The sequence below is a fragment of the Melitaea cinxia genome, chromosome 14, assembly GCF_905220565.1.
Source record: "Melitaea cinxia chromosome 14, ilMelCinx1.1, whole genome shotgun sequence".
Taxonomy (NCBI): Eukaryota; Metazoa; Arthropoda; class Insecta; order Lepidoptera; family Nymphalidae; genus Melitaea; species Melitaea cinxia.
The window spans coordinates 2,637,704-2,659,699 of record NC_059407.1 but is presented as its reverse complement, the minus strand read 5'-3'; the positions used below and the strand labels follow the sequence as shown (position 1 = coordinate 2,659,699).

The 21,996-nt window shown below is 33.9% G+C and overlaps 1 protein-coding gene across 1 annotated transcript in view; it reads right to left on the bottom strand.

Moving 5' to 3' along the window:
- Window positions 1-14,716, bottom strand: part of LOC123659826 (tRNA dimethylallyltransferase-like) — a 121,573-nt gene extending 106,857 nt beyond the window's left edge. The window contains exon 1 of the mRNA XM_045594996.1: window positions 14,517-14,716. Coding sequence (XP_045450952.1) covers window positions 14,517-14,716 — 200 coding nt within the window. The remainder of the gene's footprint in view (window positions 1-14,516) is intronic.
- Between the last annotated feature and the right edge of the window lie 7,280 nt (window positions 14,717-21,996).

Genomic DNA, 21,996 nt, shown 5'->3' with positions numbered 1-21,996 from the left:
CTTCGATACTTTTATTAGAATAGAAATATATTTTTTATTTTCTGATTTATTCGTTTAAATACATAAAACAATTTAATCCATCAGTGAACGTCCAAAATTAATGTTTTCAACTCGAGATTTAAGAAACAGAGATCTCGATTTTTTACAATTCTTTGACACATATTTGTTAAATAACTACATTTACGAATTTAATAAAACACTTTTTTCGGATTTTATCGCGGTTTATTGTTAACTTTTGATTCCCGACGTTTCGGATACTTTACAGCAACCATGGTCACGGGAGGACATCCTCCCGTGACCATGGTTGCTGTAAAGTATCCGAAGTGTCGGGAGGGAGTCCTCCCGTGACCATGGTTGCTGTAAAGTATCCGAAACGTCGGGAACCAAAAGTTAACAATAAACCGCGATAAAATCCGAAAAAAGTGTTTTATTAAATGAGTAAAATTCGCGTAAACATTAGAAAACAATACATTTACGAATATTAATTGCCATTGTATTTTATTTAAAAAAAAGTTTTTGTAACGGCGTTCAACAAAGTTTGAATACTAACAAGAAGTTATTTAACCTTTTTACATGCACGCGAGTGAAATAAAACTTCCTTCTTATTCGTAGATTATTAAGATTTAATGTACTTTTTATAGTAAGAGTTATTATTTTTGATTAATTTACAAGTTTTTTACTTCATATGTTTTTTTTTTTCATTTCTATAATATTCCTATAAAATGATAAAATATCCTATAAAATTAATAAAGTGTGGTCTCTATATAATTTAATGGTGAAAACGAATTTAATCTAAAACAGTGTTCAAGGTTAAAGATGTTTAAACATAGAAATTAGAATATGTTGAATATATTACGACTACGCGCTTTATCACGTCTGTATCAAAAAGTTTATGTTTTAAATAAACTAGAACACCTCGCGGACGTAGTCTTTGATATTTTATATCTTAAAGAAACAAAGGGTTTGTTTTATATTTTTTAAAAAGTCATTGTTTTGCTCGGGACAGAGCAGTTCTAGAAGTCCCAGAACGATATAACTTTATGTGGTGTTTGGGTCTGTAACCACTAAATCTTTGAGATAAAGTACATGAGATGATTGTAGTCACTTATTATAAGGGTAGCGATTTGGCATAGGTTACATAGATGTAAGGCACTTAAATTTGCCAAAATAGGAGGGTAGTTATAAGTAATGTGAGAGTTAAAAGTTTGATGATTCTTAAACGTTAAGTTGTCCATAGACAAGTCAAACAATTATAGAATAGCCCAAGCGAAGCTCAGTTTCTAAGGTATTACCTGTAAAGTTATACTAGCCTTTCATTTGGACATTAACAAGGATCATTATCCCACACACTGACAATAAATTTATACTTATATTTCTTTTTAAATTAAAGTGAACATCCCCGGGTTCTAAAATGCGCATGCCTTTTACTAAGCATCATGCATTACGCTCATCCTCGCTTCAGCTTGTAATATCCCACTACTGGGCATAATCCTCTATCTCTATGTAGGAGAAGGATCAGAGCTTAATCCATCACGCTGCTTCAATGCGGGTTGGCGGATATATTCGATACTATGAGTAACGATCGCTATTAGGTGTACATGATAACAACCGGGACCGACGGCTTAACGTGCTCTCCGAGGCACTGTGGGGAGACCCACAAAGACTGCACAAAGACCCAGACCACGGCGAACATCTGCATGGTCAATACAAATGTTTGTCATGTGCGGGGATCGAACCCGCAATTGCCAGTGCAACAGGCACAATCCATAGCATCGCTTATCCTACAGGCTATATCACACTATATGTAATAAAAAAATGAATGATTCTGAATTTTATTAAATTATCTACAAGCTATCTGGTAAGTTTATTAGGTTTCACTTTTTTCGTAAACTGGCTTAAACAGACAAACCACAACATTTACCTGAACGACAATCGTCACTACCTCGTGTAAACCGGTTTTTATACTGTATTTAATAAATTGTGAACATTAGCTTCTCTCCTAACGACTTCCTGGTGCGTGTATGAGGTTTTCAGACGAAAAAAATATACACGTACACGTAGTAATATTATTACTTATAAATAAATACTGACTTTTGTTTATAATACTAATAAAGTTGCAGTTTAATAAAGTTAGAGGTTCTTTGTTTGAATGCGCCAATCTCCGGATATATGCATAAGACTGATTTAAGAAATTTCTGTGGTTTTGGAAACTTCATCATTCATCATTTCAGCCTATTGCAGTCCACTGCTGGACATAGGCCTCCACAAGTTCGCACCAAAATGGCGTGAGCTTATGTGTGTTGCCCATAGTCACCACGCTGTGCAGGCGGGTTGGTGACAGCAGGGCTGGCTTTGTACCGAAGACGCTGCTGCCCGTCTTCGGCCTGTGTTTTAATTTCAAAGTCTTCGGTCGGCTTTTTAAGTTCGAAGGTAGTAGTGGAACTGTCTTCTCGCCTCATACGACACCCATAGGAAGAGACGGGGTGGCTATATTATTTAATGCCGTAGCCACACGGCTAACTTGCTTAGTGAGAAAGGCCGAAGCCTACAAAGTATCACACCACTGCTCAGCTCAAATAAGTCCTCTAAAACTTACGTGTTTTTATGGCCTATTCTAACGTGTTTTATTTCATTTATTTAATCCTAACGGTACTTTATATTTTTAACCTAGTGATACACTGTCCTGTCTGCTACAATGTCCTTGTGGGAGATCTCTTTTGGCGCCTTTGCACAGTTTATAAATTTTGTATTTAGTTTTCTTCTTTGTCCAAAATTGAAATTATTAAACGTTATTGACTTCATCTTTATGTATGTTTCTGTAACAATAAAAATTAAGGTCTAATTCTCCTTTCATTTACCCTTTACTTTTAAACTCTGCAAACGGGTATCAAACCTGAATAGTAATTACAAAATCAGTTACAGAAGCAATTTAGCCATTCTAGATTGAATAAATATTTGACATATTATTTTTCGTAATCGACTTGATGCATTAGCATGACCTCGTTAAACTTGTTACCAAGTGATTTTCAAGGAGTCCACAGTCACGTGACTTGACACACAAGGCCTTATTGCGACATCCTGCCTTTGATTATATGTGACAATAAATATATATACCATTCATGGCGCGTAGGGCGTTATGATTAGCATACACCGGCGTTTTGATCTATTGTAATACTAGTTTCTTAACCGAGTTTTGGTTGAATTTAATGGTAGTATTCAGAAATTATGGAATCGTAAAACAAATTGTGTTAGATAAGCGTTCATTTTTAATAATATTACAATTAGAAGGATTTCTTTCTGGTGGTTAATTTCAGAATATATTTAATAGATTCTAAAAATTAATGCCTCGGAAGTATGATTACGGAAATATACTAAAAGAGAGATATAAATAATAGTATGAAAAACCACCCTAACAATATTGACACAAGGTGGAAATCTAGCTACCAAATAAATTCAGATAATGACGTCAAATTTTTCTAAATAAAATGTGTCTGCATGTGATATTCAATACAATAAATATTATAATGATATAATTTTATTAACACCAATTAACGAACGTTTCCTTAACGTTCCAAATTCAAATTATGATAAATTACTCAATTTTTTAAGCACTAAACTGTAGTAGAACTTATATATATATAACCTACTTGCATAATCTGAACTAATTTTTACGCTTTTAAATTTACTCATATGAATTACCTTTAAAATAAAACAGACATAACCGCCGACCGAACTTCCCTGTATATAATATATTCATTGACCATGAAGATGGTTGATAGTCGAGATATAAAAAAAAAAAAACTATAAAATATTCTAAAGCGGTTTTCTTGCGAATAGTAAGGACGTGTCATCGCACTCATACGGGGTCGTACCGCGGTATGAATGACAAGATATTGGGCAATCAATGGTTTCGGTTGCTATGATCCAGCCGGAAGTTCTTATCATACCAATTGCTGTGGATTTAAGATAGCGTAACTGTCAAGAGTACCGGATACTATTTTTTATAGACAAGACGGTATGAAGGTAGATAAAGGTCCATCATTTTACATTCTAAAATCCAGAAAAGGGTGGTATTTTTTTCGATTAAGTTTCTTTTAATAGTCTGTCTCCTAAGTTATCTTGTAGGCTATAAAAGAGCATGGTTCTAAGAAATCTCGCAGGCACTAAAACGTCATGCGCCAGCTTAGACTTATGAAAGAGAAGGATGATACATACATGTATTTTCACGACCGCTCTGGTGTAGTAGTAGTGCGTGTAGTCGCCTAAAAAAACCCGACGGCTTAGGGGTTCGATTCCAGAAAGAAATATCGTTTATAGTTTTTTGTCTATCCTTTGTGGCTCTCCCCACCGTACCTCGAAGAGCATCTTAAGTATAATTTTCGGTCACGGTGGTTATCATAAATATCTGATAGCAATCGTTATTTATAGTAGGGAACATATCCGCCAAACTACAGTCGAGTAGCGTGGTGGATTAAGCTACGTATCTTCTACATGGAGAAAGACGCCTATCCCACTGCTGGAATGAAGCAGCCTGAGTCGTTGTTACATTAAACATGGTATTAATATGTTTAATATAACCTAGTAAATTTGCTTACGATTATTTCTTTAAAAAAAAAGATGTATTTACTTCGGACTGATTTTAATAAAATATTCACCCCTGATTATTATAAATATATATGCTGTGTATCTATCGAAATAAAAATGAATCACTAAATGTATTGCTAAGAGCAAAACTCATTTCCTAATTTAAAACTGCTCACAAAATTTGAAAATTAAGGAAAACATATAATTACTTAAACTTCAAGCGCTTAATAGTTCATAAGACAGGATAATGTTTGTAGGTCAGCTAACTATACATAGAGTTTTGATCCAACTCGCTTTCGTTCTGACATTTCGTTCCGACGTTTATTTTAAATGTCTATCTCTAATAATAAAAATCGGAGGTTATTGAAAACGACAGTTATACCCTGTATAACTCGAATTGACGCGGCTACCGCAATAGCTGATCGTATATAAAGTGGGCGGACACATTCGCGGAAATAGACGTAGCGGTCTGGACGTGAGGTCATCCGCTAAAAATTTGGATAAAGAATACACGACGAAAAAACTAGGAGTTCATAAATCGTTCGCGGAGTTTCTTGCCGATTCATCTCTGCATAATATACATACATTCCGAATCGATGGTAGCTTAGCTTTAACTATATTATAATCTATCAAAACAAATTTAATTTTGTAAGATGACGTATCAAGTGCTTTTGAAGCCTACTTAAAAAAAGTATCATTTGATTTTTTTTTTTCGTGATTGTCAAGAGAGAAAAGTATTTGTCATTAATCGATAAGTTAAAAATACTGTAGTTAATTTTATAAAGTCTAACCGATTTTAATAATACTCTGACAATAACAAAATTAGAATTATTGAGATGCGAAGGCTACAAGCTATTAGGCTGATTCATTTTGATGTAACAATATATCAATATATCAAGCTATAAATGTCAACAAGGAATACGAATATAGGATCAATTCAGAAAGTCCAATTCAGAAATCTCTCAATTATATTTGAGATATATAGAAAACTGCACCGTTTGAAAATGTCGATATCAAGGCATACAGAAATTTAGATAAAAGGAATCTTACTGCCGGATTTTTTTTTCATAAATAGAATGATATACCTATTACCAGAGCTAGGCCACTTGAGATTATGTGAAAAAATATATACCTATTTAAACTCTAAGGCTTAGGTAAAGCTTTTCATGTAACAGGACTTTTCGCGAATAATATTTTGAAACTCTATATAATCTCATGACTGCGGTAATTCTTGTAGAATTAAGTCTTCATAGGGAAGGGGAAAGTTTATAAACTTAGACTAGGTAGGAAGGACGACTGCTCTGGTGTAATGGTCCGTGTGCCATGTCGGCGGCAACTAAACACCGACGGTCGCGGGTTCGACACCCGCTCGGAGTGAATATTTGTGTTAATACAAATATTTACTTCCAGTCTGGTTGTTAGTCTTTTTGGGTCTCCCCACCATACCTCGGAGAGCACGTTAGGCTGTCGGCCCCGGTTATTATCATGTACACCTGATACCCGCATTGGAGCGGCATGGTGGATTCAGCTTTGATCCTTCTCCTACACGGGGTAAGAGGCTTATACCCAGCAGTAGGATATTACAGGCTGAAGCGAGGTAAATCTATTTTCATTTGAGACTGAGTACTTTCTATAGCGCTATAAAATAATATAAGACACATTTAAAAAAAACTTATAACACAAGTGACGGAAATTAGATAATTTAAAATAATATATTCGTTCAATGAAACATCAAGATATTTTTGTGAACATGAAATTCAGGCAATAAAGAACGTTTCCTTATCGCTAATTGTACGTCATAAACGTATCGAAACCTTTAATTCTTACATCATTATCATTATTGGAACGTTGAGTGATCACTATAATTTCTATAAGGATTGATTAAAAATAATAATAATAATTAAATAAAAATCTATAATAGCCAAAATTGTAGTTATTAAATGAAGTGAATAAATAGCAAATGTGAGTCGCTAGTTGAAACCTTGGAATTATTAAGTGATTTCCTCAAAATTTATCTTACGCTTTATAGTGGCAAACGTACATAAAAATCTGCATACGTTCAAATAAATTCTGAGTTATATAAAACTGCTAATACATCGTTTTATCCATAGTTAACTACGATTAAATACTTCACGGAGTAAGAGATTTAGACAGCGCCCAGCAGTGACAAATTTACAAGTCATTACAGTAATTTTTTTAATAAAAATCATAGTCTAAACGTAAAAAAAAAATCGTTATATTAACATTAATACGCGCGTAGCTTTCCACCCACAAGTTATCGGTGAATTTGGCGATGACCGTGAACAAATTTTCAGCGCGTTGCCCTTGAACTAGTGAAACGCGGAATTGTGTCGTGAATTCACGATATCGTACGACACACAGTTGCCGGGCGGGGAATACAACTGCGAATTCCGTAAGCGTTGTGCGTATGTGCGCTTTCTTAACTTATAAACTATATAATAGGTTACTAGGTTTATTTAGATACTAACCGTTCTGATGTACTAGTGATTAATATGTTTTCGAGTCTATGGTTTTGAATTCTATCTTCTAACTGTATTTTAAAGATATATACAATTTCATAATGTTTTTTTATTTATTAGAAATAATGTAATCAAATTATTATTAAGATTCTAGAAACGATTTTAACGATTTTTTCAACTGTAAAGGGCTACGTTATACGAAGTAACAGAGGCTATAAAACATTACGTTATGACTAAAAGTAAGAAAAAATCTAGTATTTAATGTGACTATTTTAATATGTTTTAAATTAAAGAACGCCACGCCATCACTATAACAAAAGCCAAATTGATTATAATTTATACACACACAATAAAATAATTGTAACCACCAGATATTTTTTACATGAGAGATATTTACGGAAACTGAATAGTGATCTTTATAATAAATGTTTGTCAGAGTGTTCGTTCCAAAGCATCACGCAAATATGCACGATCGAATATAGTTTTCACAGTTATGATCTTGGAGATCTAACTTTAATTCTAAAGCAACCTCATCTTGATATACCGTCTAGAAGAAGAGTTATTACTCTATAAATAGTTTTAGTAAAATCGTAACGAAGTCGTTTTGCATGTGTATACTTAAAAGGAGATAAAGTCGTCGGTATTAGCTAATCTTAAATAATATTTTCATTATAAAAGATGAGGCGAAAACGAGTCAGTGATTGAGTGTTATCAATTTAGTTGTTGAATGCTGAAAAATTGACCCAGATTAGTTGCCAAGAACTTACTCATTTGTATAACGTTTTTTACTATGATACACACATCTACAAAACTATGCGCAAATGTATGAGTAAACTTTTGAAAAAAATATGAAATTAAATTGTGTTATAAAATTTATTATTGAGGTGAGAAACTAAAGGAAATATCTTGTTCAAAATTTGGACCAGTCCGACTGAGGAAGGATCCCATCCTTGCAGAAGACCACCTTTTAATTGTGTGTAATAATACAATTATATAATTTCTTAATATAATATTAATAATATACATTATATCAATAAATTTACACTTATATAAATTCCTATTACATATAAATTTCTATTCCTATACCTCTTCGCGTCCACGACTAAACACTCATTTCTAGGAGTATAAAATTTATTTAAAAAAAAAACGTATATTCTAATTTTTACCTACAGCCTGTAAATGTGCTGTAACCATCACCCACATATCCGTAACCTATCAGAGAATAACAAATCGTTTTGATAATAAATTATATTCAATGATACAGAAATTGCACTTTGCTTTTAATGTTACAATATATTTTCTAAGATCAGGCAAATTGGTTATTATTTTTATATTATTGCTGAAAGATACTGAATAGAACCGTTTTTAAATAAACTTTTCAGTGGTCGCTTAGAATGTAGGCTAATGGTTTACGTGTTTGGTAATTTAGTGTAAATAAAGACTTAGTGATGACCTACTTACTGAACATGAAATAGTGATTTGAATCTGCGCGATTACATTTTTTTTAAATATTTTTGAAACTCTTTAAAAATTGTAAAGAGTTTGCATCCTTAGACATAAATGATTTGTAAAATTTTGCTATGTGATTAATTAATTTAAAACAGATATTTTAATATTACTTAATAGCTAGTCAGCGTGGTACAAATACTATGAGAAACTATTTATATATCTATTTGTTCCAATAAGTGTAGTATTATTTATACTTTTAAAAGCCAATTTGATCTTAATTGTTATTCTATTTTATTTTTATAGTTTAAGAATGATTTCACCAAATATGTGGATACATTTCCAATAGTTACTTCATTATTTGACACATGCTGACATAAGTTTCATATATATTGTTTCTGTTGCAGCATTAAAATTTACTTTATCCACCAGATACTTTAATTCAAAACCTGCTCCTAATTTGTACAAATGAAATCATTATCAGCAGAAGGAAAGAAGTCCAAAGTATTTTAGAGTCAAAAAGCAAACTGTAATTAAAGATTCTATCTTCTTCTTCCTTCTTCTTCTGTTCTCTTCTTTTATATAGTCATAACTGCACCTTGTAGTTTTACCCGCATTATTTCCAATCCCGAGGATCCTTGAATCTCAAGCCATCTACGTTTGGTACGTTTCATTCCAATCAGTTTATGTATGAGAAACATCATCCATTAATTCATCTCTCCTCACAAACTTTGGCATTTATGATGTTAGTAGGTAGAAGAATAGGGTATAATGTCATAAGTACTTGAGCATAGCAACAGTCAATACAAACCCAGCTTAAACTAAATGTGCTCACTATTCATTCCCTTCGTGACTGGTTACTGATAATTAAATATTTAATATAGCTTCGTTACATACCGGTCTGATAATTAAAAAAGGGCTTTTTTTAATTAATCAGGATTTTGTGAGTGGTTGTAGTGGTAATTCGCTTCGTTGGCCCGAGTGCTGGAGGATGAGAGGAACGGCGCGCCGCACTCCATAGCGAACATTTGCGACTTCAATTTGCGTTCGTCGGCTTCAACTATAATCCTATAGTATCCGCTTTTAGCTCTATTCGGCTTAGGGCCCGTTTTACCGTTTGCCGTTATAGCTATCTGACGTATGACGGTATCCAACAGATAACAGTTTATTGTTCTTTTTGTTTCTTTATTTATTTACACTTTACGGTACACCACAACTACATTTTAAACATTAAACACATTTAAACACAGTTACAGACTGTTAAGTACAATGGGCGGACTTATGGTTCTTTAGCCATTTCTTCCAACCCAATTAAAGGAAGGATATTTTTTTTATAATTACGGTTTTTTTTTGTGTTACCCACACATTAGGAATTCTAAACATTTTTTTTTCAATTTCTAATTTAAATTTATTTATGGAACATTTCTATTCACAATTGTGAATCTGTAAGTTATAGTTTATTAACTGAGATGGAACAAGTCCTAATGTCCAATTCTACCTTCTGCTATTAAAGTCTATTCGTAACTTATATGCAGGATAAACTTTATTGACAACCGGTGAAACACGCCCATAGTTTCCGTATATACTCGTAGAACGTTACATTTTTCTTTCAATTGAAATATCCGTTTCGATTGTTAAATCGGTTTCGCATCGTTTCGAGTATTTTTTAAAAATCGTTTTGGAACATCCATCAGCTTTAGAACAGGTAAATTATTTTGTTTCTTTACTGTGTCGTTTTTTAACCGACTTCAAAAAAGGAGGAGTTTACTCAATTCGATCATATATATGTATATGTTGCAGTCAGAACTCTTAACCAGTCAAAAGTACTATTGACTAGCGAAATCAGTCAAAAGTACTTTTGACTGAACAAGTTGGTCAAAAGTGGTTTTGACTGAAAATTATTGGTTATTAGTACTTTTGACTGCAAATTCGCGGTTAAAAATACTTTTGACTGACGCTCTCCGTCAAAAGTAGTTTTAACTGCAAAAAAGCGTCAGTCAAAAGCACTATTAACTCGTTAGATGTGAATAAATTTAGTCAAATGATCCTGGTAAACCATAATAAAATTATACCCGCGATCTTCTTGCGACTGCATGTCAATCAGATCGACTTGGCAGCGGCTGTTCATTTCAGTGTGCAGGATCGGTTTCTAAACCTGACCCATCCTTTTCTTGCTTTTCTTCCTTTGGCATACTTCGCACATTGATAAATATATATTAATCATTTCTTTTGTAATATTAGCGTACTTTTGTGCCGTTTCATTCTTAAGTCTATCGCGACCACCATGCCCTATAGAAATATGAGCAGCATCAATAATTTCGTAGATTTCCTCAGCCGGCGAAAATATTTGACAGGTTTTGTGTTTGTAACTATTTTTTTTTACACCACAAACTTCAATGTGTTAAAGCGTTGTAGTCTACTGTACTGTCATGATGTTTCGTTTTCATTAAATTTCGCGTCTTCCACATCCATTGCAAACTTTTCAAATTTTCCTTTTGTCATCACATTGAAATGACTATCTTTCATATTATCTTCCATCGCTAAAATTCTTTGCAAAAAGCCTTCTTTCTTTTCGTAGTCACTCATTTTTGTTCTAATATCAGCACGTTCTCCACTAATAATGAGTAATATAAAAGTTTATATGTGCGTTTGTCGTTATTTTTATCGACCACTTTAACTTTTTAAGAGTTTTGACTGATACAAGCAGTCAAAACCACTTTTGATGGAATCATTTAGTCAAAAGTACTTTTAACCAGCTTCATTGGGCAAAAGTACTTTTAACTGTTATTTTAGTCAAAAGTATTATTGACTAAAGCAAACGGTCAAAAGTACTTCTAACTGATTTTGTTAGTCAATAGTGCTTTTGACTGGTTAAGAGTTTTGACTGCAACATATATATATATGTGTTCGCGGATAATTTCGTCGTTTATGGACCGATTTTGATGATTGTTTTTTGTTGGAAAGGAGATATCCAAATGATGGTACCATGATAAGGAAGCCAGGATCTGATAATGGCATTCCAAAGAAATTAAGGGGACCCTAAGAAAATCGTAGTGGCGAAGAGTGTATTTGTTAATTTTTTTCGACTACCTACGTTGCATTACTCTAAAAACAAAGTTTATTAACTGTTAGAAAGCTTTATGTAATACACATTACTTTGAAAAAACACAAATCTTTACCCAATGACCAGTGGGTAAATGAAATTTAGAAAATAATAGAAGGAAAGATAAATGCATATATGTACGCTAAGAAATAGAACTTTTTTTGCAAGCACTCAATATGAGTCACGCTCATGTTTATTGTACAATAAATAAATAAAATGTTAAATATATACCCCATGTTATATTACCTAGCAAGAGAAAAATGAAAGAGTGGCTGACACCACTTAGTTATGCGCAAACAGAAACTATTATGCATTAATGCATCATGTTAATTAGTATTACGCATCATATTTTTAAAGGTAGATAAAAGGAAGATACGGTGATTATGAACCTATTGAATTCCTTTCCCTTAATACGTTTCCGCTACAAATCACACACACACATTGTAGACACTCACTAACTTACATACATAACGTTCATACACCCACCTCAGTGACACCTCACATGTCATACTTGTATACCAACATTGTACTCGTATGTTAATATAAGTGATTTCATGTAATGTTAATGTTCTTCTTCTTTGCCTGGCTCTTTCCCATTTCATTTGGGGTCGGCAATGTTAATGTTGTAGTAAAGCTTTGAAATAAGACTTTTTACGCACGCTTGACTTAGGTAGTAAGCTGGTGAATTCGTGACGAGAGCGTTACGAAAAGTGTGACCGAGCGAGGCAAACGAGGAAGTTGAGAGGGAGATATAAGTTAGATGGAGTTAAAAAGTTTTACATCAGTCGTGTGGTCTAAGTCACACTCGTTTTTCAATGATGTTATGTTATTATAGTGTTATGTCAATGTAAGAGCAGAGTCTCCTGGCACAGGCAGTAGCATGCTTAAAAGAAGGCTCCAATAATTGGTCCTGTTGTTAGAATTGGTTTATTAAAAAAAAAATTCATACGTTATTCTATTAATATACAAAAAGCAAAATATCACTTAAATTGCATTTTGTGTTGTACCGTTATATATTTTATCTCATCATATAAAGGCACATTTATAATATTTATAACTAAGCGGCATTGTTTACGCCGCGAGCTTGTTATGGGATATTATATGTACGGAATCTATTTCCCGTGTTTCTTAATACTAGTACTTTTTCATTGTTACGAAATAACCCCGTTTTTAGGGAAGATTTTATATATTTATATTGATTAAATTGTTTTAATGAACGGATTATTTAACGGTTGTCTGGAAGATATCGCTGGAAGATATCGCCTTTGTATAATACATTTTTTTTTATTTGTTACAATTATTGTTCTTTTCTTAAGGATGTGTAATAAAGATTATAAATAATATAAAAAGGAGTATTCCAAGTTATTAGAAAACAAGCTAAATTTCAAATAATGTTGCACATTACAACAAGATGGCGCTCGTATTTTGGTCTTATGAATCATAATATTATCATGGCTTATATAATTTCTAATAGTATTTCTAATAGTAAATTAAAAAAAAAAAACGGTAAAATAAAGCCAAAATTTTCTATCACTTAGCCAAAATTATCCGCCAACCCGCATTGGAGCAGCGTGGTGGATTAAGCTCTGATTCTTCTCCTACATGGGGAATGAGGCCTATGACCAGTAGTGGGGTATTACAGGCTGAAGCATTTCAAGCATTTCCATCACTATGATTAAGTTAAAGACATAATAGTCGTCTTTAATAATCATTTATTTAAATCGGGGAGACATTATTCGTGAGCGCGGTATTACAGGCAAGCATCGTAGTGGGGTGGCCCGCGTCGACAGTTGTAAATCGTTCGTTTATTGCTACAGATGTATGTAAAATAAATATTCCGACGAATTGGCGCGGAAAGAAGGAACATTTGTTTATAGGTCAGTAGCGTCAAAACAAATACATACGATGTTTATTTTGCATTTATTTAGACTTACCTTGGATGAAGAAAATTCTATTTTTGACTATGAGCATTGTGCGAAAAGAAGTCGCCAACTTTGAAGCACGCCGGTATCGTTTTACAAAAAAAAAAAAAAAAAAACTAATAAAGTTAATTTACATCTACATTGTTATCACATTATTTTAGTTTTTTAACATTTGTTCAAATAAGTATTTCAATCTTAGCTATTTTTACTGATTTTCTTTACTTAACCAGTACGAAACAAATACTATACTTACTGTAATTAAAATACAAAATAGTTTATTGATAATAATAAGTTTTAACAAACAAGTCGCAAGGGCCCCTATACTGGGTGGTGTCCCGTATTACTAGGTACCCCGTTCATCAACCAAGGCTTACAATATTAATCAATATCAGACAAACAATAATCAAATAAAGAAAAAAAAAATGACAATTTCTATGCGTGTGTTCATTTCTGTGTACGTGTGCGTGTGTGTGTGTGTGTTGTGTGTATAAGTGTGTAAGTAAGTGAATAAACGAGTGAGATATATAAAAAAAAACCCAGAATTTGATTAGGTATGGGACGGTTAAACTAAAGAGTGGATCAAAATGGGAATTAATAAAGTAAATATCATACTATATTCCATGATAAAATTTAAACTATTATGCATTAAAAACTTTGCCTTTCTAATAACATTTCAGTTTCATTGTAATTTAACGATAACAGTAGTTTAGTTAACGCGAGAGTAGCTTTAACTTTAGTAAGTGGGTAGATGTTTAATTTGTTATTTATCCTATTATAAAGTAATGCAGACTGACATGCGAATTGGTTTTGTTTAAATTTAGTATTTCGTGAAGGTACTTGGCAAGCAATAGTATTTCTACGTTTATTGACAGATATTTTTTATAGTATAATTGTTGATGCAGTTTTTGAATTGCCCTTAAAATGTACAATTGACGAGTAGTGAGAAAATTATAAGAATTATACGGATCAAAAGTCGGGTACCGGGAAGGTTTGTTAAAGGTAGCTTTAAGGAGGACACGTTGTCCTCTTTCCAACGTCAGCAAGTGGGTTTTAGCTGCTCCACCCCAGACTGGATTGCAGTAACTAAGAATAGATTGGGCCAAAGCTTTATAGGTCGTTGTTAAGATCTTAACATCTGCTACCTGTTTCAATTTTCTGAAAACCCACATCAACTTCCTCATCCTATCAGCGATCATTCGAATATGACGGTTCCAGACAAGGTGTTGGTCAATTATTACTCCAAGATATTTTATATGATCACAGTTACCAATAATACCGCACTGGCAGTCTTCTGAGATAGGGGTTAGGCATGAGTGGACTTTCAGGGCAAAACTAGTGTTGGGCAATGTGTTTTTCCGAATCGAAAATGGAACAAACTTGGTTTTGGTAGTATTTAAAGACAATAGGTTGAACCTTAACCAGTGAGAGACATAAAAGAGTCCCTCCTCAGCCGTCACCTTCAACTTGTCCCAAATCTGATCATGAAAGATTAAGGCAGTGTCATCCGCGCATGAGTAGATTTTGCAATTTGTAAGATTAAGATTACAAAGATCGTTTACATACACAAGAAAGAGAGTAGGCTCGAGGACGATACTCTGTGGGATTCCATAAGATAGACAAGCTGTGTCACTTAACAATAAGTTGATAAATCTTGGTGTTGAATTTGAAGGGTCTTTAAGATTTAGAGAGCATGTTCATAAAAAAATAGCCAATAGTTACGCTTCGCTTAAAATGCTTTATAAGTTAAGACCATTTCTGAGTGCTGTTGTTAGAAAAAAACTTGTCAACGCGCTAATACTGTCCCACTTGGATTATTGTGATGTAGTTTATGTGCCATGTCTTTTAAAACAAACTGAAACGAAGATCCAAAAAGTACAAAATTCCTGTATGCGTTTTTGCCATAGTATTCCTCGTGGATCTAATATTACCCCTTTCCTAAATAGTTTTAATGTACTCAATATGAAGCATAGACGTACTCTTAAATTGAACACTATCGTATTTGATCTGAGAAAGCACAAGAGGCCATCATACTTGGCACAGAAACTGAGGTGGCTAAACGCATCCGACACCGATAATTATCGGTCATCGCGTATCGCAAACCTTATTGTAAACCTTGTTGTTTAGAGGTAGTTTTCGCTTTGCGGCTTCCAAATGTTGGAACGACATCCCACCTCCCATTAGATTTGCTGCAACTCGCTCGAAATTTCGTGACCTTACCAAGAGATGGCTCCTTGAGCAGCAAAAGTCAGAATCAAATTGGCAAAATGTGAAGCTATCAATACATTGATATAGGCGACTATAGCATTTCATCAGACAGTTGATACGAAACGCTCACTGAACTGGATTTGTAGTAACTATGACTTTATTATAAGCGTATAGTATGTCTCACGTGGCTCGCCATTTTGCCTGCTTGTACCTTCGGCAACGTACTTCATTTATTAATCCTGGTTTTTTATTTTTTTATTTTATTAAATACTATTTTCATTACTTTTTTCGTTACTATATCTAGTTTTTAAATGTAAATCTAACGTCCTGTGCTGGCAGCATTTGTAAAGGTGCGGACTGAAAAGCAGCAATAAGCTGAGTCTACGACCTTTTCACCAGCATTTTTTATAAAATCTCTGTAAATTAGACTAAGAAATCTTTTGTTTTTTTTATGCTTGGTGAATAAACGTCTTTATTATTATTAAGTTACCCAATTTAAGCTGTTGCTGACGGTTAGTGAGGTAATCTCTGAGAAGCTGGTGAAATAAGCCCCTTATACCAATATTATAAAGCTTGTCTAGTAAGATTGTTGAGGAAACGGAGTCGAACGCTTTGGCAAGGTCTAAAAATACACCCAAACATTTCCTGCCAGAATCTAGGTGGTCGCTAATTTCCCTTGTCAAGGACAAAACTGCATCTTCTGTTGATATACCATCCCTAAAGCCGAATTGTTGATTGGACAACAAATTATTCGCAAAGAGAAATTTCTTAAGGCGATTATTAATTAGCTTTTCGAGGATTTGAAAAATGACGCGACGTGGGCTCTTTTTCTATTAAGGAGAATGATTGACAGTACCTTGCTATTTTTTACGAATTTAATCAGTCCTAATATTTTTATATGATTTTAGTTAACGATGCCTTTTCAGATTTGAATCCGCAACAATTTGATTAAAAACCCAAAGTACAGTTTATTGGGTCTTCTGGGTTCAATCAGGGGGTTCGCACCGTCTCTTTAATCTCTATATGAATCGACTGATCGGTGAGCTCATTAGCACCAACATATGTCGTCTTAGTGGAGTTTGTATGAACAATATCAGTTATGCGGATGACATGGTGCTGCTGAGCGCATCCACTGGCGCACTTCAGGATCTTTGCGCAATATGTGAATCCTATGCGGCTCACGGACTAAGGTGTAATGTCGTAAAAAGTGAGCTTATGGTTTTTAAGTCGGCTTCTCTAGAACATTCATAATATCCATTTGGAGATACTGATAGTCTCACTCTGTAGAACATCGCTGTGCCGGGCAAACAAATTTAAATACCTGGCTAAGCTACAATTTAAAGGATGACTGTAATGCAACATGTTAGCTCGGAGATTTGCAAGGTGTACGAAACCAGTCAAAATAAAGCTTTTAAGGCATACTGTAGTCATTTTAGACCTGCAGTCTTTGGACTGGGACTGCCGTGAAAGTGCAGTGCTTCAGGCATCTTTACGGAACCATAAACGGTTGACTTTTATGCCGTTATGAAAAAACCGTGCGCCTCCATGATACGCCCGCCTCCGTGGCTCCTCCAACGGAGTGCTGAATGTGTTTGTTGACCGGTAAAACTCGGCACTGATGTATCGGTGGGTGCAGATTCACAGAAGACCAAATTGTGTTACAGTGTGTCGTACTAACATTAGTTTCTAAGTTTTAAAATGTTACTAACAATTGTATGGATGTAAATCTGAAATAAATATATTATTATAACAAATAATTAACAAAGTTCTTCTTTCTACTAGTTCTAACCGCTTTATTTTCCTAACAAAATAATTTCTAAGTTTAGTTTTTTTCTGATGGCCTTACATATAATGTCTGATAATGGCAAAATATTTGTACAAATCAAATGTACATATTTCGGACAAATTAGTATACAGCTACGTTTGTATAAATAATACTTTAACAGCTACAAGCAAACGACTCATAGAAGCCAAAAATAACCATAATCGGTGACGAAACCGCGCGGTTCGAATAACATAATTATATATTAAACAAATCATAAACGCATACAATTACGTAAATTTACATATCAGCTTTACTTGACGTGTAAAATTGAAATAAACAGGAAGGAACGCTTTTATATCTTAGCGTTGTTGATGCTTCAACTATCAGAATTAAATATTCCTCTCGTAATGTGGTATGCAACTAATTTAATTTATTTTTGTTTATCTGTGTGTAACGTATACGTGTATTATAATTAAATAAGGCGCAACGTAATTGGGCGATTCTCACAGCTCAGTGAGACGACCGTCGTCATGGGTTATGAGCCGAGTGGATTGACTTATGAGATGGTTACTGACATTTTACTCGTATATGAGTATAAATATTATAATAATAACGTAAAAATGTTGCTTGTTTTGTTTGTATGTAAGTTTATTGTATTAAAAACATACTAGTGTGTGTATTATTAAGTGTGGATATGCACACAAAGATGTGAGATTTTGCGACATAACGCGGACAATCAAGAGACGTGAATTATCGTGACAACGTAAGACAACTTATAGACGTGGGACTATATAATATAATATAAATTTAATGACAAAACCTATTGCCACTTTTTTTTTACTATGGAATTCTATTAGAAATTATGTTCATACATAAAATTAATGGCAAGGATATTTATATCGTGTCGCGTCGCAACGCTCTTCGCGTTCCTACGTTTGTAACGTACCTGGGAGGTCGGTCAGAGGTACAGGACTTATTAATTAAATTATTTGCAGTTTAGATTGACTGAGCTGTTGGTACAACTGACAATAACTTTTCTCCAGAGCATTAGGATCGATGTCTGTCCGACTCTGGTTGCAATGATGTTAATCGACGGTATCTTTGAGACAAAAAACTTGTTAAACTTTCAAAATAAAAGCTACGATTATCAAACTAAACAATACTAGTTTTATTAAATTAATAACAAAGGATGTAGGTAAAGTAACAAGAACCGACTAGTCACATTATTTCGTGAATAGTTAAGCCTATTGCTTCACCGGTTACGGTACGTGACCACCGATGATTTGTGGGCTCAGGCTGGATGCTAATTGAGGAACTGATGGCTGAACGTCGTGTCAACGGATTTCATTAAAAAGTCACTCTTGAGTAATATCTGACGTGATTTGATGTTTGGATTTTTATTATTTTGTTTTGTTTTGTAATAGGTATGTCAACGGGTCAGGCGTGAATTATTACCGCTAAGTTTTATTGTATATGTGTGTTAAGGTATTTTCTTAAATACCGTTTTATACTTTATTGATCACGTGAAGTATTCATTTCGTTTGTGCATAAACCAAGCTATATTAGTTACATTTCTAGCTTGAAATTTATTTAGAAAAATGATTTAAAAAATGTATGCGGTACAGTAAACTAATAAGAGAACATTGCTTCGCTTCAAACTGTATATCTCACTGCTGGGCATAGGCCTCTTTCTCCATGTAGAAAAAGGATCAGAGTTGAAGCCACCACGCTGCTCCAATGCGGGTTAGCGGATATATTTCCGACTATGAGTAACGATCGCTATTAGGTGTACATAATAACAACCGAGCCCGACGGCTTAACGTGCTCTCCGAGACACGGCGAGGAGACCCACTAGGACTGCACTAACACCCAGACCACGGTAAACATCTGTATGGCCGTGCTGCGACCGTTGCGTATAATAGAATAGAAGAACATACAATCACCATTTTTCTCATATAAGACTGACGCAGTGTTTTAGATGTCTTGGGTATAGTAGATGACAACTTTTAAATATAAGTGAATGGGAGAATCTGTTCGCTGCGCAAAAGTAACAACAACGGGAAGACTTGAAATGTCATTGTAACATTTTTTATTCTTATACACTTATTGACATTCATCTGCCCAACTGAGGTAAGGTACAGCAGGAAACATCCTACTCAAAACCTGGAAGACTGAGGAAGTACCTCAAACGTACAGAAGATCACAGCTAAACAATACTGCTTTCAAATAGTGTTGTGTTCCTGTGGTGAGTAAGATGACCGCTTTCGATGCTTCTGATGTTGCAGGCGTCTATAGGCTAAGTGTAAGGTAAGGTAAGTGCTTTTCATCAGGTAAGCCATATGCTTGTTTGGTGACCTACTCTTGTTTGATAACCTACTTGGCTAAATAAAAAAAAACAAAGACATACCAACAGTAACGAATGTACATGACATTCTTATAAGCATGTAAACAAATTAGGTGTAACAAAACAGTATTGCATTTTTTTCTGAAGCCATATCTGTGCGATTCACTATTCAACCGTCTATAATAATTACAATAAAATTGCTACAATTTACTTTGTATTCTTTTTTAAGATCGCTCAACAGTTACTACTGTAGCCTTTGAAGAAACTATAATTTTTGTCCGTCTATTTGTATTTTGTCACGCCGAAACAACTGAATGAGTTTGAATGAAAGTTACGAATGAGTAGTGAGAAATGAGTATTGTTTTTAGACACTGGAATTTGTAAAAATGCAGATCGTTTAGATTGAGGAAGAAGTTGAGAAACAGAATGTGTATTTGATACACGTGCAAATGAAATTACTCGAACAGAAATTAAAAGAAAAACAAGTTTTACATACTAAGTTCTATACCAATATTTCCAATAATATTTTTTACATTTTAGACTTCCGAAAAAAAGTTACATATTCTTACTAAAAATAAAAAAATCTTCCTGTTCATAAGCATACAAATTACTTGCTTGTCGACTTGAATATGTTCTGAAGGGCGATTCATTATTACGAATTAAGTTGTATTTCGCTGTGTGGCGTACGTTTGGTCTATTATATCAGTGATAAATATTATGACGATAAGGTTTGTTGTACTTGAAACTTTTTATTCATATTAATATATCTTAATTAAACATTCTATTTCTTGTCAAACAATTTTAATAAGCGATGTTGGAATTTATTAAAAATGTAACGAACTCTATGTGAACTATGCGTAGGTTTTAATTTACATTATGGATAAAAATATTTATTGGTAAATTAGTGTATTACGTAGGTACTTATTAAAAACAAAATAATATATGGAAATAAGTAAGTGTATATAAGAAAAGACGAAAGACGGGCAGCAGCGTCTTCGGTGCGACAAAGCCAGCCCTGCGGTCACCAACCCGCCTGCCTAGCGTGGTGACTATGGGCAACACACATGAGTTCACGCCATTTTTAGCGCGAACTTGTGGAGGCGTATGTCCGGCAGTGGACTGCGATAGGCTGAAAAGATGATGTTGAATAAAGAGAAATTTTATTTGGGACTGTTAGGTAATAGCGATTTTAATGACAGTGTTTTATTTTATCTATGCCTTAATGAGTATGTACTAAAACTACATGGAACTTGTATCAGTCGCCATATTTTTATCGTGACATCTACCCAGTGACAATATTATTAACTACACATCAGTTTTAAGCCTTTGTCGTACTATAAAAGGATTTATAAATTTATCCACCTTTGTAGAGGGTTGAACACATTAAGCTCAGTTTAGTTGTAGTCGAGTAAATAACAACTGAGTACCCAAGCTTGAAAACAATATAACGACGGGCTCAGTCGCTAATGAGAAAAGATGCCTTTTTAAATAATGATTATTATGTTAATTATATGATTTTGTGCTCGAGTTTTTGTCGCTTATGACGTAGACGTCGGAGAGGCAGGTGGCCTACCCGGGCTCGTGGCCAGCGGCCGAGAACATTATACTCTTTTTAGATATTCCGTAAAGATTATTTACTTATGTAACAGTCGAACATTTAAATTTGGTAAGCTTTTACAGTTTACGTAAACACTTTTTTATGTTACTTTTTTCTACCAATTGAATTTTATTGTTTTAATCGAAATATTAAGATTTGTAAACAACTTCGTAACTTTGTGACGAAATGTAGGTTTTATATGGTTTTTTAAAAATATTTTGTTTAGATTGTTCTGTAGGGTTGAGTTTTGTTATTTTTGTAAGTGTAGAGAGTACTTACCTGTCTTTTGGGTTGTCGGTTATAATAAAAGCTGAAGTAAAATTTCTTATTTTCCAGGAAAATATTTTATATGCTTATGAATAAGATTGTAATTAAAAGTGAAGTTAACTTATGTATAAAATCATGGTGTTTGTTTTACGGTGTTGTTATAAAATCATGTTGTTTGGTTTTGATCCACAAAGCATACACAATAAAAATATGGCCAATACAAAGGTCTGTCATTAGGATCGAACCTCCGACTGCTAGCGCAACAGCCAGGGCTGTGACCGCT